General features: G+C 37.6%; 1 protein-coding gene across 1 annotated transcript in view; it reads right to left on the bottom strand.

Moving 5' to 3' along the window:
• Positions 1-691: 691 nt before the first annotated feature.
• LOC109459619 (solute carrier family 5 member 4) overlaps positions 692-26,285 on the bottom strand; it is a 38,876-nt gene continuing 13,282 nt past the window's right edge. Inside the window, exons 5-15 of the mRNA XM_019754234.2 lie at positions 24,348-24,452; positions 20,571-20,676; positions 19,202-19,282; positions 16,861-17,081; positions 13,662-13,797; positions 11,982-12,089; positions 10,682-10,832; positions 8,421-8,589; positions 5,996-6,211; positions 3,282-3,384; positions 692-1,058 (exon numbers count right to left, since the gene is read on the bottom strand). Coding sequence (XP_019609793.2) covers positions 844-1,058; positions 3,282-3,384; positions 5,996-6,211; positions 8,421-8,589; positions 10,682-10,832; positions 11,982-12,089; positions 13,662-13,797; positions 16,861-17,081; positions 19,202-19,282; positions 20,571-20,676; positions 24,348-24,452 — 1,611 coding nt within the window. The 3' untranslated portion in view covers positions 692-843. The remainder of the gene's footprint in view (positions 1,059-3,281; positions 3,385-5,995; positions 6,212-8,420; positions 8,590-10,681; positions 10,833-11,981; positions 12,090-13,661; positions 13,798-16,860; positions 17,082-19,201; positions 19,283-20,570; positions 20,677-24,347; positions 24,453-26,285) is intronic.

The following is a 26,285-nucleotide window of genomic DNA, read 5'->3' as shown; positions in this document are numbered from 1 at the left end:
TCTTATGAAATTTATCAAAAACATTTTAATTTGTTGATTTACTTCTAAAATGGTGTGTTTTAAACCTATATATAATCCTACATAGAGACAACTGTCACTTAGAATGTCAAAATAACAGAAATAAAGACAGAGAAATACATATATTCAAGTGACAATGCCAATAAATAAATTAATGTTAATATCTAAAATTAGGTTGGGGTAATCGTTGCACAACTGTGACTATCCTAAAATACTCTGAATTGTACACTTTAAAAATGTGCATTTTATGGTATATGAATTATATTTTAATAAAGTAGTTTAAAAAAATCAGTGGCTTAATGTGCTAGCATTTAGGGGACAATGGCTTTAAGGCATAAGCTAATAATTCCCAGTGAATTTATAAAAATATTCACAATAGGCATTTCCAGCTCCCCTCCCCTCAACTATTAGAAATATATCTATTTTCTGAATTGAGATCGGTGATGTGAAGATGGGAAGAGAAGGTCACTGTTTTATAATGAGGAGGTTAATAGGTAAGACAGAAAAGGAGAGGCAGTTCTCCTAAGTTGAAATCTTTGGAAATAACAGAAATCAATTGTAAATAGGGCAATCTACTTGGTGAGATAGTTTTAAAAAAAGACCCAAATGCTCCTAGTTTATACACACATATGAAGTCAGTTCACTTTCTCTTTGTCTTTATTTTTTGACACAAAGGAACAACAAAACCAAAAAGTGAGCTCCATAGTCATCTCATTGGATCAAATTACCAACTGCTTATCTGCTTTTTGCACCACAACAAACACTAAAGACAAAAAATCAATAATATCTTTTGGTTAATAAATATTCTAGTGGTTAAGATAGAGTTCAGGCAAAATAGGCATGGACAAAAACTGCCACTGTCAGGAGGAGTATGGCATTGATGTTCACTACCGTCCTCCATAAAGGCTTCTCAGAGGTGTCTGTTAGTTTCTTCTTCAGGGCTTCTTCCTCCTCTTTGCTCAGCTTGGGGCCTGTCTTCTGCAAACCGCAGAATAAGTCATAAGCCTTCCTGAGACATCCACGAGTTTCCTCAGGATTATCTAAAACAAAGAAGGATAAACAAATGATCACAAAACATGGGAAATGGACTCCTGTCAATGTAGTACAGATGACTGTAAAGAATGATTACAACCACTTCTAAATGTTAGAGGAATCCCTGAGAAAAAATAGACAACTTTGATGATAGAAAAATAGAAAACTTTTTCATGGCATAAAGTAAAACTAAAGTAAAAGGAAGTGATAAATTGGAGACAAACAGTTGCATCTTATATCACAAAGGGTTCAAGATCCTTAATATTAATGTGTTTCTAGAAATAGAGAAAAGACTACAAACAAACCCATGTAAACATACTAGAGAGATGAACAAAGAGTTCAAAGAAAAAAGACAATTCTTAAACTCACTAAAAAAAAAAAAAATTTAAACCAAACTGAGATATTACTACTTATCTATGAGCAGCAAAAATTCAAAAGTTTCACAATATACTATATTAGTGAGTCTAAGTGGAAGCAGGTACTCTCACACATTGTTTACCAGGAAAATATCATTCAACTCCCATGAAGGGAAATTTGGTAGTTAATGCCTAATTGCACAGACATTAACCCTTTGACCCAAAACTCAAACTTCTCAAAAATCTATCTCAAAGGTATACTGGCAAAAATACAAAAGCTTTAAATATAAGGCTTTTTGTTGCAGTATTAGAAAATTTAAAACATACTTTCAAACTCAAATGTTCATGGAAAACCATAATGAAAGTAAGACTACTTAGAAATAAATGGTAAAGAAAACTCTACAAATTCAAACCTGTGAGATGCAGCAAAAGCATTATTTTGAGGGAAATGTGTAGCCTTAGTTATTTACATTATAAGAAGAGCTGAAAAACAATGAACTAATACTCAATTTAACTTAGAGAAAGTAATAACAGAATAAACCCAAATAATGTAAATGGTAGGGTGTACATATGAGACCAGAAAGTGATGTAATAGAAATGAAAGATAATAATGGAAAGAAATAACAAAGCCAAAAGTTGATTCTTTGAAAAAACTAAAATAGACAAGTCTTTAGTGAGATTTATCAAGAAAAAAGAAAAATCACAAAGAAATTACATTAGGAATTAAAGGGAAGACATAATTACAGAGGTAGAGATGGAAAAGACGATAGATATTATGAATAACTTTATGTCAATATATTTATTGTGTGTACTAAATGGTCACAATCCTAGAAATATATAATTTTCCAAAATTGATTAATGAAGAAATGAAAACTCTAAATAGTTCTATAGGCATTATATAAATTTAATTAATAGTTTAAAATTCCTCCCCTCATTCACACACAGAAATCCACCAGGCTCTAATGATATTATTAACAAAATACCACAATTTTGATAGAGATGTCATTCCAATATTACTAAAATATTTCCATAAAATGGAAAAAAGGCTATTTTCCCATTTATTTTATGAGCTCACTATGATCTTAATACCAAAACCAGACAAAGTACAAAAAGGGAAAATTATAGGCCAGTTTTTCTCAGGAGCACTGATAGAAAAACCTCCAAAGGAGTAGGAGGCATTGCTCCTTCCTTGAATTTGAAGAACCCAAACCAAACAAAACAATAAGTGCACAGTTCAACACAACATGTCCTGAAGTGTTAAACTTGGTCAGCAGTTCTAAAAATATCAGGTAAACAAAGAGCCATGGGGATAGAGGCTGGAGAAATTTTCATGAAGTAAATGAGATTAGAATTTAGTTACAAAGAATAAGTTTTTTGTTTTTTTTTTCTCTTGGAGAAGAGGTAGAAATATTCTAGGGAGCTTAGTATATGTGGGGAAAAAGTGAAGAAATCTGCCTGGTTGGAATGGAACGTGTATTGGAGAGAATAGTGAGAAATAAGGTTGGAGAAGGTGAGGCTAGATGCTTAATCACAATCAATCAAGATTGATTTGTTGAACATTTAATATGTGACTCATTTAATATGAGCAGGAGAGACTGGAATTGATTTTCTCCTTGAGCTGGCACACAAATCCATGAATGGATGATAGATGGGTAGACAGACTGATGGAGAGGCAGATTGAATGAGGAGATTTCATATGTAACAAATTGTCTTGCTTGTTGCAAAGGTAAAATTTTAAAGTTTCATTTTGCCACAGATCTAACAGCTTTTTCAGAAACTGAATTTACTATCAGTAAAGAAAACAAACACAAAACACTAAACCAATTCAGGTACATAGAGTTTCTACCTGAAAACCAAATGTAAAGCAGATACTACCTCCATCAATGCCATCATCAGCTTCTTCATGTATTTTATCTTCTGCATCTAAATCAATGCGTTCCTCTGTACTGTTCCGAAGAGTCCAGCACAACCGGTACAGCTAACCAGAGACCATTGACAAGCGCATTAGTGATGAGCAAATGTTTACAATAATGCACGTTTGTTTACTGTACAGTGCAAAAAAAATCATACAGCACAAGAGAGTATAGATAACAAAGACAAGGTCTTCTACCACATTCAGTCATGAAAACACACTAACCATTTTAAATTACTTCTGTTTTTAATTCTTCTGGTAGTTATTAAAAACTCTTAAATAATACGGTTAAAACTTCTACTTCTGGATTTATAATTTCATAAAAATCAAAGATTTATCTAACTTGCACTATAGCCTGGCTTCACTCACTGTCCTTATCATTCAACTGAGATTAGCTACTTCGTTATTACTTCCAGTTTGTTTACTGGTTACTTTTAGAACTCTAAATATTTTCTTAAGTTCCATTTCTGGATCCATCACGTTTAGATAGTATTTATGTACTATCACTGAGTTCCAATAGCGATTTATACCCTTACACATCTGTTTCCCAGCCTACATCCAAACTTCTGTCAACTTTATCAATATTTTATAGAATTCTAGTTGTTTTCCTGAAATATAATTAAGATTTCCCTGCTTAGTCTGTATGTTGATTAAAAATTTTGAAGATAAACAGTATTCATGTTATTACATAACATTTTTCTGTGTGTGCCTTAGATCCAGAACAGCTGTAGGTCATTCCAAGGAAATTGTTCCAAGTGTCAAATGGGTTTTTAAAATTATAATCCATTATATGCCTAAAGCCATGCTTCATTTTAACTGGCCTCATATTTGACCCATGACTTTCTTGTGCAAACTTACTAGAATTGGTAATCGGCTTTCTTATTTGTTGTTGAATTGTTGTGTGACATTAACAAGCATATGCTTCACTTTATCACTAAGATTCTTCTTTTTTTTAATCACTAAGATTCTTAATTATAGCTTCCTAAGGTTCTTACTCATGGCATTTCTTACACTACATCACTTTTTTTTTGTTACAATCTTTTATTGGGACTCCAAGTACTTTCTCGTCTTCCCAAAAGAGATCATCCTGAGATTTCTCTTTACTGCACTGTTAGGTTATATTCACACTACTCATAACTTTCTCTGAAATGACTGTTGATTTTTATCAGTCCATTTTGAAGGTTCACACCTCACAGTATATTAATGAAACATAAGCATAAATTAGATAAATGATTGCACTGGTCCTTCAGACAATTTTTTTTCTAAAACTTAATAATAAATTATGGTTATTTCTATTGGTACAAATGAGTTTAATATTTATATTTACTTCTTTGAATATTGTAATATGTTTTCTAGTATTCTTTCATTGAGCTTCTAATATTCAGTATGACTATTAGTTATGAATTCTGGTGATGTGTCTCTGGTAAAGTAATTTGAATCACTTGTGTGCTTCAGGTTTCCCATCCACCTGTAATCTATATGCCACTCCTCAAGGAAATATACAAATAAGTATTGTTTCAAAGCTTATGAGTGAAAAATGCAAAATAAATAAAAGTTATACATGCTAGTAATAAACTCAAACAATATTAGTATGTAAGCAATATTTAAATTAAAAAAAATGACTGATAGTTTTTAGATCTTTTAGTGCCTCTCCGAGAGACAACTCTTATTGAAAATTTCTGGTGTATATGCTGTAAGATTTTTTTTTTATTCTTTGACAAATATGCATATATCTATTTACAAGTACTTTATTATCAAGAAGTGATATTATACAACACTATATTATTCTGCAAGTGTTTTCCTCCACTTAACCATATCATGGACATTTAAAAAAACAAATAATAGAGCTTATCAGCGTTTTGAACAGCATAATATTCAATGTACTATTATTGTTTACCCATTACACTAGTGATAGAAATTTGAGTTGTCTCCATCTTTTTTTCTATTAGAAGCCTTTTACATAGAAAATCTTTATACCTACATTTTCCCTACTTGTACAAGTATTTCTACATAATAAGCTCTTAGAAATAGGATTGTTGACTAACAGGGTATGATAATTTTAAAATTGATAAATACTGCTCAATTGTCTTCCTACAAATTATAAAATTCATACACTCACCATCAGTTATGGAGAGGGGGTATTTTTCAATATCCTTACCAAAATTGGACATATTCATATTAAACCTTTTTTGTCAATTTGAAAGGCAAAAAAGTATATCTGATTGTTCTATTTTTCTTTTTCTGACCCTGATACCATGTGCTTTCTGAAAAATCTCTGTGTCAGCATCTGTGCTGTACATGAAATTCTATTGTCCCCAAACAGGCCCAGCTCAGATGACAGCTCTGCTTTGAAGTATTTTCCAGTCTCTTAAGCAATGCTAATTACTCAATTTCCGATATCTTATAACAGAGGTAGAGATTTACCTCCCAAATGCATTGCGGAGTTATTTGAAGATGAAGCCCATTTCTTAATCCCATATTTCTTAATTCACCAGTGCTTTGCACATATTAGGTGCAAACTGTTGTTTAGTTAAATGACTGCATGATAATCTCTTAAATTCGTCCTAGCGCTCATGGTGCTAGGATACTGTTACCTGGGACTTGTACACAGTTGAAGTTTTAGAAGGCAAAGAACTCTTATTTTGAAATGAGCATATATCTACTACTCATTACTCACATGTATATCAGGAATGGGTTTTGTTAACAGGGAAATTCCCAGGATGACCATTATGGAAACAAAAAAGAGAATAATGGCAAAGTACAGATAGTGCACTCCACAGATGATTTTGGGACAGTCACTGGCAGCCAAGCAAGTCCCTGTTCCATAGGCAAACTCTGCAATCATACGAATGAGGCCTATCACCAGTCCAGTCATTAGACCCCAGAAGGCTCCCTGCAAAAGAAACAAGAACAAAATCAGGGTATTTAGAAAAGGAGAAAAGCTTGTTCTAGTAGGTCATAATTATCATACTGTTGGCTTTCTCCACTAGGAACCAACAAATGGCTAACCTTGACCACAAGGTCACCAACGCAGGGAAAACGGGCCAATATGTGTGCTTGCTAGTGGGCTGTTGCTCTCCATGGTCCTGAAACACCATTGCACCATTGATTCTCCAGCTCCAGGACACGACAAGTATTCTCCGCTTTTCCAAAGTTGGTGTTATGCACCATTTGGTTTTCACGAAAGACCTACATTACTACCTGTTTTTGCTAACAGAAAGAAATCCGAAGATTTTCACTTTTACGGAAAAATAAAAAGCGAAATAGCGTTCAGCGTGTTTTTCAGCAAGCCATTTTATAGAGGCAGTGTGCACCAGAGCAACGAGAGTGGCCCCCACCAAGCTCCTTTCCTGGGAACCACACTCACCTTCTTAGCACCAAGCCATCTGCACTTTATCTTGATTTATTTTGTGCACCCATTAGCAACATGTGTCCTAATGTATCAGAAAAGTCTAAGAGAAGATATTTTTTGGGGGTCTGGAAACGTTCAACATTTTTTTCCATATAAATTAATGGTAAATATTTCTTCACTTTATGCCATTTTTGGCTTAGGAAATGTTTCATAGAGACATTCTACTTTTGGATAGCCGGGGAAAACCTGTACTGTTTACTCTGACCCAAGCTTAAGTTTACCTTGACCTTATTTTCTATACAGATGTAAAAACTTGTGATTTATTTTGTAGAATAAACAGAACTATGACTTATTTAATACAATTTGCGGAGTTGATATTATATAGTTATGATAGCTCTATTCAGATTTTGACAATTAAAAGCATTTATTTTTCTCTGAGAAGTGTGGGGGTGGAAGCATGTGTTCCCGGTTCCTCTGATCAAGATATTATGTTTAAGGGAAACAGTATTACATAGAGGTTAAGAGTATGAGATTTGGATGGAGAAAGACCTGAGTCTGAATCCCAAGATCCCACTTACTAATATTAAGTAACATGTGGACATGTGGAAAGCACATGATACTAATGTCCTGCACCTGTTCCCCATCTGACAGTTATAATAATAAAGCTAACACGTGGGAGCAATTAGGGATTAAATATATACGGTCCATAATAATCCAATATATATGAGATCCGACAATTAAGTTCGTGAATTCATCCTAGAAAAAGTGCTACATACCTCATTGCTAAATATCACTACTGTCTCCTTTGGAGTACTCCCCTTGGGAAGCTCTGCACTGTAGCCAGTGCCTAATCCACCCTCAAAGCAATTTTGGAACCCTTTGGGGCTGTCGTTGTATTACGCTTGATGTCCTGAACATCATCAAAATGTCTTCCTTTCAATATTTCCTTGATCTTCGGGTAAAGAAAGAAATCACTGGGGGTAAGATCAGGTGAATAGGGAGGGTGTTCCAATACAGTTATTTGTTTACTGTCTAAAAACTCCCTCGCAGACAGTGCCCTGTGAGCTGGTGCATTGTCATGATACATGAGCCATGAATTGTTGGCAAAAAGTTCAGGTCATCTAACTTTTCACACAGCCTTTTCAGCACTTCCAAATAGTCAACTTGGTTAACTGTTTGTCCAGTTGGTACACATTCATAATGAATAATCCCTCTGATATAAAAAAGCGTTAGCAACATCGGTGCAACAAGCTCACGAACTTAATTGTCAGAACTCATATATACATATACATATAATGGGATTTAACATATTTTGAACCATTACTAATGTGGTAGTGTTTTTTCTAAGCATTTCACATTTTAAAAATCTCTTTTAATCCTCATAGCCATCCTATAAGGTAGGCACCGTGATTGTCTTCATTTCACAGAAAGTCAGACAGTTTGCATAAGATCACAATAATATTAAGTGGCAGAGCCAGGAATGGATCCTGGCAGTCTTACTTCAAAACTTGTGTTCCTCAGCATGGTGCCATGTATGTAATAATATTTTGTAAGAGATATAAAGTCTGTACTATGAGTGTGCACTATATATTTCCACACGTTAGTGACAATCAAGAATTGTGGCTGACCACAATTGAAATTAGATGGACCTTGAGTTGTAAAACTTGGGTGGAAAGAATGAATTTCTCTACCAGTGAAAGAAATACATTTTTCTCATTCCAGCAGGAAAAGTTTCCCAATTTTCACTTACCTGTTCATTGACTCTTTTACAGAAGATGGCAAGCAGGAAGACAGCTGCAATTGGAGGCCCCAGGTAGCTAGAAATTGATTCCATGTAATGGAACAGTTGTCCATTTTGAGACACTTGTACTAATGGGACCCACAAAATGCTGATGACAATTAATAGAATGATAAATAGCCTGGGGAGAAAAACAATATGATTTGAATATTAAACAAAAGCATTATTGGTACATCCATTGTGTTTTAGTTTTTGAATTCATTCTTGAGGCCATTTAATGATTTTCCAAAGGAAAGCAAGCTCCTCGACCTCACGCCATGCCATGCTTAATGATTATGTCAGTGAAACGCCAGTAAAGCAATTGCTTGTCTGTAATTAGTCATAATAGCTTCCAATGTGAGATTAAATGCCCATTCATAAAAAAGTTCAAATGTCAGCAATTGATTAATAACACTCTAATGCAATATGTCAGTTAGAAAAAACACAACACTATTTCTAAGTAATTATTTGCATGATAAAGAAAGCAGACTCCCATTTTGGTCTTTTTCCTTGGACTGAGAGAAACTGAGTCAGTTCGCACAAGTAAGAATGAAAATATACTCTCTCCCAGAATGCTGAGTCCATTGGCCAGAAATCTAGTTTGTGCATTTTACTACTTGAGTACTTTGGCAGGTGGAAAGAATTGGTTAAAATATTGATATACAGTAAAAATCATGCTCCTGGGGTCCAGGGAGCATGACTGATTCACTTTTTAAAACTTCACAATATTCTGTGCTCTTTGTATGAATAAACAAACAATAATAATGTATTGGACTGTCTCTTAAAGGTCATTACTTGTCTGTGCTCACCTGAAACAGAGAGGTGGGAGTCAGGAGAGCTGGGGACAAGCATTTGGGCAGGAAACTGAGGCTCAATGATCCCTTTAACCTTTATAAAACCTCTGCAACCTCGCAATAACTAAATGTCATAAACCATGGAAAGTCCAAGCATGCACAGTGCCTAGAACACAGTAAAGATTCAATAAATAACACACCTGCTATCATTATTGTTATTATCATTGGAAAGCAAATCATGTGCCTCCTTTGCTCTCTTATCTTCAGTTGTTTTCTGTCTCCCATGGAAGAAAATCCAAAGTCCTGTTATGGCTTAAATGATCCTGCATGATTTTATCTCCGCTAACTTTCTGACCTTGTTTCCTATCACTTTCTACTTGCTCCTCATGTGCCAACTTCACTCCTTGCTGTCCTCACACACACCATACACGTGACTGTGGAGGAATGTGGCACTTTCTGTTCCTCCCCACAGCGCCATGGGGCTCCCTCCACACGTCTCTAAGGGCTCTGCTCAAATGTCACCTCCTCAGGGAGGGCTCCCTGAACACCTGTCTTAAGTAGCCTCTTAATCCTGCTTTAATTTTCTTCCCAGAATATATTTAATTGTCTATCTTCCCCACAAAAGTGCAAATCCCATGAAGCAGGAAATTATTGTTTACATGCATGTCCTTTTTTCATATTTGTATTCTGGGAGATAGTAGGTATTTAAGAAGAGAGAGAGGAAAAGAAAAATTCATTCAATTATCATTGAGACTTAAAGGGGATCTCAACCTATGTTAGAGTGGACTACTGCATCTTGGACCCACTGAATTCTGGATCAACACTTTTTACACCACATAAAGAAACACAGGTGACTTACTGATCTTTCTCTCCTGTAACATTTGTCTAGAGTCAAGATCTGGAGCAACTGAGCCCTTGGAATTTCTCCCTAAATGCTTAATTTACCAAAGCAATTGCTACTGTCTTCAACAAAGCACGATCTTATAAATAGGTGGTCAGTTTTTCCTGACACTCTATTTCCTAAAGAATGCAGTTGGTAAACTCTTCTGTAGTAGCGCGTGGATGGCCCTAATCTGTTACTTCCTTCATGGAAACTTCTAGAGATGACGCATTAACCTATGAGAGTAGGTTATACGCCATGGGAAACATTGTTGGCTTTCAGGAAGACACGGTTAGGAGAGAGTGTGAGAGGAGGAATAAGAGACAATCAGAGGCATTTGAAAGTCTGAAAAAAGCAACTATTTCATTTAAAATTATGGTCCCAAGTTTCGTATCTGGAAAGAGGTACATAAAGTTTGCTTAAATGTCCTTTAATGTCTCTTTTCCCATTGTGAAATTCAATGGCTAGTTTTTGTGAACCCAAAGATAAGTAGGCGCTATTTCATTTCTGTATCCCCGCTTTCCCAGAGAAATTTTAGACAGAAACTAGGATTCTCTCACCGTCCAGCTATAAGGAGCTCTCTCTCTGATGCGTGTTTCCTGACCTTGGTGTAGAGGTCCATGGTGAAGAGGGTGCTGGCGCTGTTGAAGATGGAGGTCAGGGAGCTCATGAGAGAGGCCAACATGACTGACAGCATCAGGCCTCGCAGCCCTGGGGCCAGAAGAGGTGCAAGAACTGGTTAGGAACTGGATGCTCTACAAGGGTTTTGCCAAACCAGAGAGTCATTCGAAGGTAAAAGTGTCACCTGGAACATTCACTAATTGATGTGCTTATCAACACATACCATTATGTGGTGTTTTCTGCATATGTCCTAGTGATTTGAGAATAATCAAGTATAGAATTTTAGTTCTAAATGTAAATTTAGAGACCGTTTGCCAGAACCTGAATGTGGAAGAGAGGAAACGATGTTGTAGCATCTTTTTGGGGGGAGGAAATCTTGGCTTTCTGAAGACTTAGGAAACCAGAGAGGAAAAAGCCTACTTGGTGGTTCTGTTGGAGAAGTGTTGGTGGACCAAACAAAGAGTTTTGAGATATTATGGCAAATTTGTCCTGCAGTTCCCTCTGTCTGTTAATAATGCCCTTAAATTTCATAGGACAAAGCATGGAATGAGGTGGATGGGTGATGTCACTTGTGGGTCATGCCCCCTTCCTTCTGACAATGTTTGTATATGTCAGAGAGGAGAAAGGTCACAGAAGCGTTAGCTAACCTTTGCTGGGCCTAAGCTGTGATATCACCTGGTCACTCCTGAGTTGTATATGTGATGATTTAATACATGTCTATACTGTGAAGTGGTTACCACAATCAACCTAATTACCATAGCTATCACCTCACAGAGTTATCATTTTCTTGTTTTGTGGTGAGAATACTTGAGATCTATTCTCTTAGTAAATTTCAAGTATACACTACATTATTATTAACTATCATCTCCGTACTGTACATTAGGCCTCCAGAACTTACTTATCTTATAACTGAATGTTTTTACCCTTTTACCAACATTTTTCCATCTCCGCCACTCCTAGCCCTGGCAACCACCATCCTATTCTCTGCTTCTGTGAGTTCCACTTCTTCAGGTTCCACGTGGAAGTGATGTCATGAAGTATTTGTCATTTTGTGTCTGGTTTATTTTACTTAGCATAATGTCCTTCAGGTTCATTCAGCTGTGTTGTCACAAATGGCAGCATGTCTTTCCTTTTTAAGGATGAATAACGTTCCATTATCTATACCTATATTTGTATATCTATCTGTCTATCATCACATTTTAAAAAATCCATTCCTTCATCTGAGCGTGGACATCTTACCATCAGGCATCAGTTCCATTACCAGCATTGGGTAGGCATAGTTAGTGCAGCCGACTTCAGTGCCACAGTGTTTCACACATTCAGAAGGGACGACACAGGCCACCTTGTCTGAGGATAGATTTACAAAAGTGGATTTAGTAAGTGGGGCCAAAACAGGTGAGATCGACAACCACTGGGCACAGAGACAAGTTGTAAGGTCGTAAGTGAGAAGAAACTGGAGAGTCAGCTTTGCATTCCATACCATGGACCTGGCCCTTCTTTGCCCAGAACATGATTTGCTAAGTGTCTCTCACACCTGTAGTTCCCCTTGCACTACCTAAGGGGCAGGGTTCTTCTTTGGGGTGTGGCCCAGCTAGAGCATTAGACCAAACAGAGGGAGCTGATTCCATCCTCCAGAAAAGCTGCAAGAGGATAAATCCTCCCAGAAGCACAGAACTCCAGAGATAAATCCACCACCACCACCACCACCACTACCCAGGAAGTTAGTCCTGTATGCAGTCATTTAGCCCATTTTCCCCATCAACATCTAAGAAGAGGTATCACTTGTAATGGTTGTTGGGATGACGCCCGATGTGGGATGATGTCTCATTTCATCCTGACAGGTTTACAATACCTTTTTATTGCTTACAACATTATGACAACAGATAGCAAAAATTGAAAACATCACCCAGAATACTAACATGTTAGCACAATAGCTTCTTTTAGTCTTTATTCCTTCTGATCCTTTTTTTCACAGAGAAATGTCTTTTTTTGTATAGATATGGTCATTGTTGAGGTAATACGTCGTATGCTTTTCTACATAATAATAATAATTTCAGCATTTTCCCAAGTTTTGATATAGTCTTTAGTCTCTTGTGTGCAATTTTCCATAAAGATGATATATAATAATATCTTTGGTCATTCCCTACTTGCTGAAATCTATACATTACATTTTTTATTGTTATAAACAACACTGAATGTTGCAATAAGAAGGGATGTCGGTTACTCGATGTTCATTTTAACAAGATTTCAGCTAAATAAACTGATGTCTAATTGAGAAAACATGAAGTGGATTCAGTGTTAGCTGATGCGTTGCCCCAATTAAAACCAGAGGTTTCAATTAGCCAAGAAATGTTCTGCCATATTTCCTTCACTTTTCATGAGAAAGAAAGAAAGTTGATTTTTGAGGCAGAGTTTCAATTTTAGTAGTTACTCTCCGCTGACTCAGAAATTAAAGCACTTCAAACAACCCCAAAACAGTGACAGTGGGTACAGTTCTCTAGCCATCATGGAGGGAGCAAGAAGGGACAGAGCATCTCTAAGACCTTGTCAGTCTGAGACGTCCTGGACTTCACACCCCAGCTCACCTAACTCACATTTCCCCAGTTCTACTTCATCCTCCTGCATTATCCTCTAGACTTTCTCAAATCTAAGCTACTCATGAAAACAGAACAAAAACAGTCTCACACGAACACAAGGAGACAGTCCCACAGTATAAAAAGGGATAAGGAAACAGAATGTCAAATACACCGTTGTTTTGTTTTGCTTCTGACCTTCTGCACAAGCTGTTATCTCCACCGGGAATTCTGGTTTTACCTCCCTACATAATGGGTTTTCTAGTTGTGAAGGTTTTAATACATCTTAAAACCACTGCTCCGAACTCAAGTGTAAAACAAGAAGATTCATGGGTTCAGGACTTGCCTGTGTACAGGATGCGGCTGATCATTCCCGGCATCACCATGAGAAACATGGGCAGCAGCTTCAGGTACCCACACATGATGCAGGCGGCCTTCACGTGAGACATGTCCTTGCCCGACAGGCAGCGCTGCACAATGACCTGTCAGGGAAAACATGCCCTAGTCACGCAGCCACCAGTGGCTGAGGTCACAGAAGGGGAGTGCCTCTTTTCAGGGATGAATGTTACAATGAAAAATGGGGTCCTGACTAGGGGAGAATAATGAGCTTCAGAGTAAAATCAGGACTTGAATCCTTGCTATTCTTTTTTTTAAAAAATTAAAGTTTATTGGGGTGACAATTACATAGGTTTCAGGTGTACAATTCTGTAATAGATCATTTATATATCACATTGTGTGTTCGCCACCTGGAGTCAGTTCTCCTTCCATCAACCATGTATTTTTGATCCTTCACCCTCATCTACCACCCCTCTCCCCCCTTACCCTCTGGTAACCACTAAACTATTGTCTGTGTCTATGAGTTTTTGTTTCTTCATTTGTTTGTCTTGTTCCTTTGTTGTTTTCAGTTTTGTATCCCACATATCAGTGAAATCATTATGCTATGTGAAATCAGTCAGACTGAAAAAGTAGAGAATCTTTGCTCCTCTTGCATGAGTATTTGACTTCTGTGAGTTTCAAGTTTCTCATTTCTAGATAGGGTTATCTCTTGTAGGGCATTCTGAATATTTGAGATAATGTTTGTAAGACTCTTGGTACATAAACTTCACTACACATCACTGCTATTAAAATATGTTTACGGATCCCAGGCTGCCTTGCAACAATGGCCATGTGCTCCTCTAGCTATAAAGCTGTCACTACTGATCTTTGCTACAAGTTGTGCCTTTGATATTGTAGGCACTAAATAAGCAACATACTCATTAGTATCTCTCTACTATTGGGGAGCAATTGTCCCATTGGGAAATCAAGCCCATTTCCACAGAGCCAATGAGCCATCAGAATAGAATCCTGAGATACTCATCTCTAGATTTCTTTAGACTATTCTGAGGACCTCACTGAGTTATGAATGAAATATGGTGGTCCCGGGAAAACCAATTCACATAATTTCATAATTTGTACTTAAATTACGTAATCTCTTGACTAAGAATTTTCTAGCCAATCAGGATTTCTACCCATAATGCCATAACTTCTTGACATTTTTCTTCTCAAGGAATGTCAGAAAAATAGGGATTTTTTTTTTTCCTGCTTAATTCTCTTTGGAGAGACAAATATGTTAGGGATTGCAGCAGTGTCATTTAATGCTTGGGAGCAGGTGATATTTTTAGATAGAAGGCTACAAGCAGACAGTTGGAGGAACAATGCAAATTACAGGTGAGGAGGGGATCCCTGTGAGCAGATATCAGGTGTCAGAACTTAGGGTGAATGTGAGGCCACTTGTAGGAGGCAAGTCAGATGGTCAGACACAAAATGTAAATAATAAAGATGGTTTTACATGTCAATGATGAAAGTATGCATTCTTTGGTAAATATGCTGAGAAAATCAGTTTATTATATAAAGAAAAAGAAAACTGATTCCACTCTAACATCACAAGTGACCATTGAGTCAAGATGGGTTAAAATTGTGAAATTACAAATTTGAGCTGACAGAGACTATTTACGGTAAGGAAAACTTAAAAATAATAAAAACAAACTCAAATACTATAAGAAAGAACATCCAGGAGACATAAACAAGATCTTGGAAGTCATATATACAAAGGCAGAAAAACTTGAAGATAAACTTGAGGAAGTTTCCCAGAGAGTAGAGCAAAAGACCAAGAGATGGAAGATGGGAAGAAAAGCTAAGAACACCAGAGAACCAGCCGAGGAATACCCCAAAATACAAGGTCCCCAAAAGAAAGAAAAATGGAAGTAATCAAAGAAATAATCTCCCCATCCGTAGTACATTGTGGTGAAATTTCAGAACACTGAACAAAGGAAAAACAAGCTTCCAGAGAGAAAAGACAGGTCACATCCAAAGAATCATGAATAACTTCAGGCTTCTCAACAGTAATGGTGGAAGTCAGAAGACAATGAATCTATGACTTTTGGGAAATTATTTCCAATCTAGAAATATGCATATAGCCAGAGAATCATTTTAGGAAAAGTTGGAATAAAGACATGTTCAAATATGTAAATTCACAATAAATTTGTCTCCTGTCTTTCACAAGAATTTACTGGATAATTCAATTGTCCTGATAGAAGAAGTAAACCCAGAAAGAAGATGATGTGGAATACTAGAAATAGGAGATATAACACAAGAAGGAGGCAAAGGGAATCCCAAATATGGTAGTGAGTGGGGTCCTGGATTAGGATGGGCACCAAGCATAGAGAACAACTTGACAGTTTGTGAGAAGCCAAAGGCCCTGGGAGAAAATGAGGAAAAGAGTTGGTAGAGTACTTGATGTGTTTGTAAGTATTAGAGGAGAATTAGGTAATTTGCAGAGGGCTCGTTGTTTAACGAGTAATAATTACCAAGAAAATTTAAACCAAACAATTAATAATTATTTACTAGAAAAATTATTTACCTAGAGAAAAGAAAAAGCTAAAGACAAATCAGAGACTCTCATGTGGCTCAGCTATGAATTATTATTGTGTAGTCACACAAATGGTAGCACTCAATGCTGATCTCACCAAAATTGTGAATTAGATCTACTGGGAGGGTGGGAGGACAGGAAGTATGCTTGTGTGGGATTGAGAATGGAAAGTTGAAAGAGGGACACCCTCAACTCTCATTATGGGGAGCCAATAGAAAAACCCCAAAACTTGAAAACCAAGATGGAGAAGCTTTCATTTGAAAAATCTGGGGATCAAATTTATCGCAAATTCTGATTCAGTGGGTCTGGGTAGCATCTGAAAGTGTTTATTTCTAATGGGCTCCAAGGTGACACCCATGCCAATGGTTTACAAGCCATACATCGAGTACAAGGCTATGGAGAATAGAAATATTAATACACACCAAAATACGTAATTAAAGGAGCTGAAGGTATTTTCCTTTGAGAGATAAGAAATAGGGTAGAGACAGGGACACCAGATAGCTATTTTTCACAAGCTTTTAGAAGAGTCTGACTCTTTAAATGATGTATGTGTATACGCAAAATAAAAACTAGATGTTTTCCTATGAGAGGAAAAAGAATAACATAAACATATTCACACACCACACATGCACTTTACCTGATCTGTGCACCAGTACCACGCAGCTACGATGGTCATTCCAACTATCATTCCTGGCCATGGAATATCCCCGGTGATGGGATCTCGAAAAATGTGGAATGAGTCTGCCTGAGGAGTGTAGCATTTGGAGCTAATTGTCAGGTTGTCCCCCTCGACTATGGATGGGATGGCATTCATGTACTTCTCTGTAAAGCTCTCATAGCCTCCGACTTCGGCGAATGCTGAAAAGGCATTGTACGAAATAAAATGTCTCACAGACATCTAAGATACCCAGTGTTCATAATTATTCCTTTATGGTGGAGGTACCCAAGCACCTCCAATCAGCCACGTCAAATCCTCAATGTCCTTCTCCCAGGATCCATGTCTTTCTATTATAGTATCTCATGGGCATTAACCATGCTACCAGATTTATTTTTGCAATGTTATAAAGCAAATTACCCTTCCATTTTTCTTCTTATGGTACTCTTGAAAATTTTGATTTAGTGTCTAGCCTAATGGTAAGGATAAAACTGTTAGCCAACAGACTGATATTGATGTCTCATAACCACCCAGAGCAGAAACAAACCCAAAAGTGAGCTAACAGAGTAAGCCTGACAAAATCAGCCATCAGAAAGCCCCAAACTTCTCTGAAAGGGCCCATAAGTGATGGCCTCTCTTCCAGACGTAGAGCTTGGCTGGTCTGAGCTTATTACACACAGTCTGGTTTCCTGGTGCACTACTATGTTGTACTGATGTTACAATAAAAAATTGGGAAAATAAGAAGCAGAAACTGGAGGAAGCAGATTATATGTGGTGAGAGGAAATGGTTAGACTCAGCCCACTGGGGGTGTGGGAAGTCTAGACAGGTGTAGAAAAGAACCACAATAGATGGAAAGCCTAGAAAGATGAGCCCAGGCATCTTAGGTTCAAATGATGCAAAAATCGTTGGAGTATTATGCGTTTGTAGAGTTGAGGTTGACATTAATTTACTTCGTCAGTACTTATTTAACAATGAATACTAATTTAACAAACAAAAATGTTTGTATGTGCCAAATATTGTGCTGGGATCCTGTGCAAAATGAATTTGCAAGGCAGGAACTCAACCTAGTGAAGGATATAGACAATACAAGGAAATTGTTCTGATAAGGGGAACATGGTTGGTAACAAAAATACATGAGGGATCCTAGAGGATGAGAGAGTCCCTACTCCTTATCCTAAGAATGGAAGAAGTGAGACTTAGAGAGCCTGATGCTATGGAGTGCATCATGAAGGTGAGAAACCAAAGAACCATGAACAGGAATAGTACGGGAGTTCTGGCTAACTAAATAGAAAGTTCACAAGGGATTGATACCAATCATTGCCTCTGGAGCAGCACTGTGCAACAGAACTTTTTGCAATGATAAAACTGTTCTATATCTGTGCTGTCCAATAGCCATATATTAAGCACTTGAAAAATGGCTAGGCAAATGAGAAACTGAATTTTTAATTTTAATTAATTTAACTGAAATAGCCTTATGTGACTAATGGCAGCCATATTGTGTTAAAATCACCAACTGCTGTTTTTGCAATTCTGTTGCTTTTTGCTTCATGTATCTTCAAGCTTTGTGATTAGGTGCATACATATTCAGAAATGTTATATATAGGACAGCTTGAGCGGATGTTATATATGTTATAACGTTATATGTAGTACAGCATGGTGGCTGTAGGACAGGAGAGTGATGAAGAAATTTATTTTCACCCTATATCCTTTTTACAGTGTACATGGATTTCCTATGCAAAGATAAACAAACACTATAATAACCGCCCCCCCAAATTAGTGAGCTATAAATTTGATTCATCAATAGTGCTTGCCGAAGAGAATGAACTGATGATACTAAGTAAGAGTCATAAAAGAAATTCCAACCTGTGTTTGTATATTCTAATAATAGAGGGAGTAATGAATGTACTTTAATAATTTCCATCCAAAACAGTCATAATGAAATAATATTCAATTACCTAAATTTTCCCTAATATTTAATCCTTTATTTTATGAACCTTTTATGTAACCGAAGGGTTTCTGTGCATTGACTCCAAAGCACCAATATTTTTGTAAAATTATCAGCCCAAGGATATTAATTTTGTTCATTCTGAACACAAAGTAGTAAGAGGAAACAAGATAATTGACCCGAGCAACAATTTTTGTAAAGGAAGTTAAGTTCCTCCCTCATTTCTTCATGCTGAGATAGTACAGCAAGAAAGAAGTTGGGCAGACATTTCAAAGATGTGAATTACATAAATGATTGGAAATGTGACCAGACAGAACTGGGAGGCAGCAGTAAAGAGTGAACAGCCTGAACAGACACAAATGCCATGATTTGCTTACCAAACCCCATGAGAATAAAAGAACCTATCAGCATGACGATGGTCTGCAAAGTATCTGTGTAAATAACCGAGGCCAAGCCCCCTGTGGAGAGGAAGAAAAAAACAGATATTTTATTCATGTGCCTTCATCTATTTGCCTTTACCTCTAGGTTATCCTCTACCCAAACCCTGGAAATGACTCAGCAGAGAATATATCAAAAGCTCCTGCATGGGCCACAAGCTCCTCTTGGTCACGTTGTTTTTGCTCTAGTGTGGTTACATATCATTGTTTCAATAGTGGAGTACCAGATATAGTTGTTAATTTGTGTTTTGCTGCAATGCTGTGCGTACAACAACTACTCTTTTAACTCTAGACTCACTAGACTTAGTCAATAAGAGGACTCCTTCATGAGAATGTCAGAAAAAGGGTGATCCTGAAAACAGGTGATTCATGCCCTCTTCTCTCGTTTATTCTGACACTTAATCAATGCATTATGATAATTTATTCAATTTATTTAAATACAGACGGTGCCAAAAAATGTATATATATTTTAAGAAAGGAAGAAACTGTATTAAAATTGCACTGATGGTAACCACTTTGAGCACCCCTGATAATTGCTGATGTCAAATGTGACTTGTATTCATCTTTTGTTATCGGTATATATTGAGTATTACAATTTTAATACAGTGTTTTCCCTCTTAAACTGTGTATACATTTTTTGAGGACCCTCTGTATAGCTGAAAGAATTCAGCTTATTCATCTCTCACTTATTTCATGTATGAAAATCGCTCCAGAACTGTCTTGATTATTCAAGATTTTATTTTTCTTTCTTTTTTCCAATTGAGCTGGTGTACTTGACTTTTCATAAGTTAGTGTGCGTGAGACGCTATACCAATGTAGCTGGCTCATGAATGCCTACTTGGACTCTCCCCACATACCTTCTCCCCACAAGCAACCCACTGCTCTCGTCCTCCTCTCCTGATTCTGCCACTCAGAGCCCACTTCCATGCCCTGGCATCTTATATTCATTTGGGCCCTGCCTTGGATTTGCCAGTCTCATGTATGAGTTGTTATTTCATCCTGACCTCCCATGTGTGTGATACTCTGGATTCCAAATGCCCAGCTAGGTACTGAACACAGAGCTGAGCCAAATGAGCATTTTCCCCCACCCACCGTGTCTCTATCCTCCATCAAGGTGCCCATGCCTAATACTGAGGACTCTGTCTCCTTCCTTCTAGTTGTGATTCCAGGCTGTGCTGACTCTCAGAATGGGAATAAAAGCATGTCCTTATCTTGGTGATGACAGCACTAACACTGAGGTTGCTAATTGCAGGTTGGGGTGAGAGGAGCAGAAGACAGCATGGCTGAGCTCCCCATGCAGTGGACTCACCAGTGATCGTGTAGATAGCAGTGATGGCCAAGAGGATGAAGATCGCCAGGTAAAGGTCCAATCCCAGGGCCAGCTTGATGAATATGGCTCCTGAAAATATGTCCAACTAGAAAGGGAACAGTCATAATAGAAAAGAAACACACATTCCATCACTTAGCTGTTCGCTGATGACTTCCCACTAATCTTTACGGTAGCTACACGTGCCATCTCTGCGATCCAGTTATGAAGTCCTTGGAAGCCAGATCTCATCCTCAGAGGATTAATTATTAGACTGACCCTAGAGAAGAACCATGAGTGAATGAATGGAAAATACTACCGCTTGTGTAGACTGCATTTTCATGATTGCCAGTGGAGAAACAACAACAAAAACTAGGGAAGTAGATAGAGGAGTCCCAGAGTAAGCAATGGTTATGTTAGAAAGGAAGGTACTTGAGCATGTTTGGGTAGAAAGCAAGTGGTACAATATGATGGAGGGGGTGGTAATTATGAAGCAAATAGTTAGAGACATTGAGAGGAGATGGGATCAAGAGTAGGCATAGGCAGAGTGGTGGAAAGAAGGAAAGAATGAGGCAAATGTAGGCTATTTGAATGGGATGGGGGTGGGGTGTACATGGTTCATGTCTAAATTTTCTACATAAAGTGCGAGGTGAGGCTTTCTGATAAGAGGCAGAGGTCCAGGAGCTAAAAAAGTTATGAAGAGTTTGGAATAGTCATTGAGAGGACCAGGGAAAGTATTTTTAAAAACACAGGCAAAAGGATTATTGGTTGGGATTTAGAGGTCAGCAGGGAGTTGTGCAGAGAGACTCTAAGATCATGTCCACCCAGCTCTGTCTGGACTCCTGGACCCCAAGTGTGCTTCCTAGTTTCCCTGATGTTTCCTCAACACAACTTGTGCTGGCCCCCTTTGGATCTGCCTCTTCAACTCTGATGCCACCAGGCTCCGCATCAAAAATAAAAAACCAAACCAAAACATAGCATATAAGCATAACATACAAGTGTGCTAGTTAGAAACACAGAAGTAAACTACCTGGATGGAGGCACAGAGTAAGTGGGAAGCTGGATTCACTCAGGGTTGGAATTTTGCTAGGGGACTTCAATGAAAGGGGAGATTGGCAAAGAAATTGAGGCTATGTGCTGAAGAGTAGTTACTAGGATTGGTCATGGAAACTAAGGCAAAGGAAAGCATGAGTGAGGCGAGGGAAAGGGATAAAGTGGCAGGATTCAGAGTCAGAAAAATTAGAGGGAGATTTCTTCATAGAACTTTGGTTTGGAAGGAGTGTCACAGGAGATGGTGGTTTTTTCCTCCTTAAGATTTGAAATAAAACTTGACATGTTATCATCTCGCCAGACATTCAGGTTGGTGAAAAGCCTGTACTTGATTATCTGAGCCTAGCACCTAACTCTGTGTTACAAACACAAAGTGTTTCCTGCCACTTTGTTATCCCTGGGTTTTCAAGGAATGTGACTACTGTGCAAATTGAGGGAAGATTGGGCATTTTATAAAATTGAATATTTATTAAACAATTATTTACCATTTCAGAAAAGATATTGTGTACTGAGATGTCACTCATGTTTGAGTGGCCATGAAACATACCTGCATCTGTCTGCATTTATAGCTGTGACATTCATACTGACCTAGATGGCGGGCAATTATTTAACCACTGCATGAAGACTTGCGTATTCACACCTAATCATTTTCCTATTAAAACACACGTGATCTTATTATGAGTTCCTTGACTTTTGTTTCTCTTATATAGCACAATTAAGGCATTAAATTGATGATTTTGAAGTTATATATAAGTAGCTTATATTAACAATGATTTTTTATTGTGGATATATATATATATATATACATAAAACTTGACTTTTTGTCATGTACAATTCAATGAATTAATTATATTAACAATGATTATAAAGTATTTCTCATAAAAAGGAAGCTTTCCATGATCCAGGATTTTCTTTTGCTCTTGAAGGACATTAGGACCATTTTCAATATCTGAACAAAGTTTGTAGGTTACATATTAGTTTGTATCAAACTTAGTTTTCTGATTTAAACAGTTTGCAGTGTGGTTTTCTAACAGAGCGCCAGTGTCTTTAAGGCACAGGGACTGAAATATTTAGGGGTAAAGGTGCAGTGTGTCTACAATGATTCTCAGTGTATGTATTATTGGAGGGTGAGACCAGTGAACATGACGATCTTTTTCAAACCAGTAGCCAGGGAGGATTGTCACAGCTGTCCTGTCCTAACTCCTTATAATGATCTGTTTAATGAGTAACCAAGACAAAATCTGTTATCAGAGTGTAATAGGGCACAAAAGGTCACGTCTGAGATTAATCATTATTAACATCACTTAAAACATAACCATGTAGGTAAGAATGGACTCCTGCTATGGTATCTTTCCAGCTGACCACAGACTTTGCACAGTCCATTCAGCTCCTCATCGTTCCATCTCCTCCCCACCACCAGGAAACTTCCACCGCAGGACGCTGCATCCCTTGGGGCCCCTATGACTCTCTGTCATTCTGCTCCAGCACCTTGTTCATGCTCTTTAGGACCACAAAGCTGGAGACATCAGAGACAGAGGAGAACTGGGAGATCATTGAGTCCCACCCACTTGTGGGACATTGCAAGCTCCTCTGCTTCCCTTGGCCTCTCCTAATTTTCCAGTCCAGGGGGCTTGTTTAAGTGCTTTCTAGCCACCCCCATGAGGACAACCTCCACTTTCATCCAGCAGGGAACACCCCCTTTCCTGGGTGTCCATGACACGTCTGCTGTACTTGCCTACCCACTCGATTCCAGTTCCCATTGTAATACGTTTGCAGATATTGTCATGAAGTGTGAACAATTTCATAGTTAAATTCTTATCTCCTTAACCATATGGTGAACTTCTAGTGCACAGGAATCTTTGTTAACGCTAGCATGGAGCTCAATAATACACAGTAAGTGCTGGGAAATGCTCATATTGCGTCAGGAAGGCTCATGCCATCTAATCTAAGCAGCTGGTTTGCTTCCACCAATGACTCAGCTCAACAGAAGAGCAATAGTGGGGGTCAGCTTATTCTCTCATGAACTACCTAGACTATGAACTTGTAGGAGATTAACTCATTAGTCATGAGAAACAAACATGAGAAACAAACGAGTTACTCTTTGTTTTCTACACGTGCTGCTGAATCTTCAAATTCCTTTCTTCTTCCCTCAGTGATTATCTCCAATAAATTTAACTTTATACAAACTTTAGAATTCTTTTAACACTTATTTGTGACATCTGTTTTATAGGGGTGGTCTTAGATAAAATAAATTTAAGAAAAGTCAGTATCATACTACATAGCACTTTCCTTCTAGTTCACATGTCCGATAATCAAGCTGAAAATAAATAGACTGGCTCTGACAAAGAGAATAACGAGGTTATTGTGCAGTGGAGAGGCAGGGGGCCAAAGAATCCTCCTCTTTTCTCCTACTAAATAATTGTGCTACTTGAATGAGACCTTTTGTTTTTTCCTGTACATCCATTTTTTTTCACATCGTTAATAAAAGGGTGAGATTACAGTCTGGAGCCTCTCATGACTTGAAATTATTTTACTCTATGAACGCAGGGTCTCTGAAGCCCTTTTATCCCATAAAAACCTTGGTAGAGAGAACCCCAGGTAGTTTAAGACATCCAGATGGCTTGACCCTGTTTATAGTTGATAGGCCACACACCCGGTTCTCTGGTCTTAGCACTGTAGCCCCATCAAAGCAACCTGGTGAAGCTGCAATGCCAGGAGCACTGAACTCACTGAGATTCTCAAAGCCACACAGATGAAAAGGGAGAGGACGGACAGGTAGATCTGGAGTCGCTTCCCGCCAAACCGCTTCCTCAGGTATTCCGGCATGGTCATCACCTGGGGAGACAAACAGCAACAGGGACTCACCTGGAGATCCCAGCATGTTTAGATTATTCAACATTTACTAAGCACCGAAGAGCGGGAAAGCTCATGTGTGGCACCTTGGGAAATCAGAGAGGCGAAAAAGACACAGTTCCTTGGAAGAGCAGCAAGGCTGGAATGAACACAGATGTTGGAATCAGACAGTCTTGGGATCTGTTGTTCCCAGCACTGACATTTACTAGAAGGCTGACGTTTAGCAAATGACAATCTCCCTGAAACTCCATTTTTTTCTTTTGTAAAGTGGGTGTTTCATATGAAGGTAGATGTAAAAAAGAACAAGACAAACAAAGAAACAAAAACTCATAGACATAGACAATAGCTTAGTGGTTACCAGAGGGTAAGCAGGGAGGAGGTTTGTAGATGAGGGTAAATGGGATCAAATATATGGTGATGGAAGGAGAATTGACTCTCGGTGGGGAACACACAATGTGATATATAGATGATGAATTACAGAGTTGTACACTTGAAACCTACATAATTTTACTATCATCACCTCAACAAATTTTAATAAAAAATAGACTTTTGTGTCTGGGACAAGAAAATTTTTAAGGTTTTTGATAGCTATTGTCATATTGTCTTTCAGAAAGTCTATTCTGTACCAATTTATCGTCCCAGCACAATACTCCTTTCAGTGGAACTCTTTATGGAAACTTTTTCAGTCAATTGAAAAAAAAAGTAGATGTAAAATACCTACACCACCACCAAATGCACTCAACAAATAATTTTTATTATTTTTACCAATGATGTTGAAGTCTACTAAAAATATTGTAAATGATGAACCACAATTGTGGTACGTAATAAATTGATAATTGAACAAAATGCAAATATGTATTTGGGTATATATTTATGTGATTATCATTATTGGAAAGAAGAGAATTATACTAAATCTCTACTTAGAGAAAAACCCGTGGCGATCTCTACTGAAATATGAGATCAACTGTGACGCGTAGCATAAAAGAGGCAGCTTTCTGGTTTCATCGTAGCAGATTGAGCTCATGATTTAATCTCCTCCAGTACAAAAGAATGTTAAATAAATATTTGTATAATATTCTCAAAAACAAGAAGGGGAATTCTTTTTTTTTTTTTTTTTTTTTAACAACATAAATATTTATTTATTTATTTATTTATTTATTTTTTTTTTTTTTTTTTATACCCCTTTTTTTTTTATTAATTAGTTTCAGGTGCACAAGACAAAGCAAAACTTAGACATTTATCATTTATATCCCTCACACTGTGTGAACCCCCCTCCCCCCATCCACTATCCCTCTGTACGTTCCCAAAACCTCTCACCTTCCCCTTATCCCCACCCCCCTGCCCATCTAGCAACCCTCAGTTTTTCCTCCATTTTTCCAAAACTGTTTCTGATTAGTTCATTCACTTATTCTTTTCTTTAGATTCCACATATAAGTGAGATCATATGGTATTTGTCTTTCTCTTTCTGACTTATTTCACTTAACATAATGTTCTCTAGGTCCATCCATGTTGTTGCAAATGGTAAGATTTCTTTCTTCTTTATGGCTGCGTAATACTCCATTGTATAAATGTACCACAGTTTCTTAATCCAGTCATCTACTGATGGGCATTTCGGTTGTTTCCAGGTCTTGGCTATTGTATATAGTGCTGCAATAAACATAGGAGTGCATAAAGATTTTTGAATTGGAGTTTTGGATTTCTCCGGATAGATACCTAGGAGTGGGATTGCTGGATCATAAGGTAGTTCCATTTTCAGATTTTTGAGATATCTCCAAACTGTTTTCCATAGTGGCTGCACCAATCTGCATTCCCACC

This window comes from Rhinolophus sinicus, linkage group LG16, assembly GCF_036562045.2.
Source record: "Rhinolophus sinicus isolate RSC01 linkage group LG16, ASM3656204v1, whole genome shotgun sequence".
NCBI classification, from domain to species: Eukaryota; Metazoa; Chordata; class Mammalia; order Chiroptera; family Rhinolophidae; genus Rhinolophus; species Rhinolophus sinicus.
Note: the sequence above shows the minus strand (reverse complement) of the source record. Positions and strands in the feature narration are given on the sequence as shown.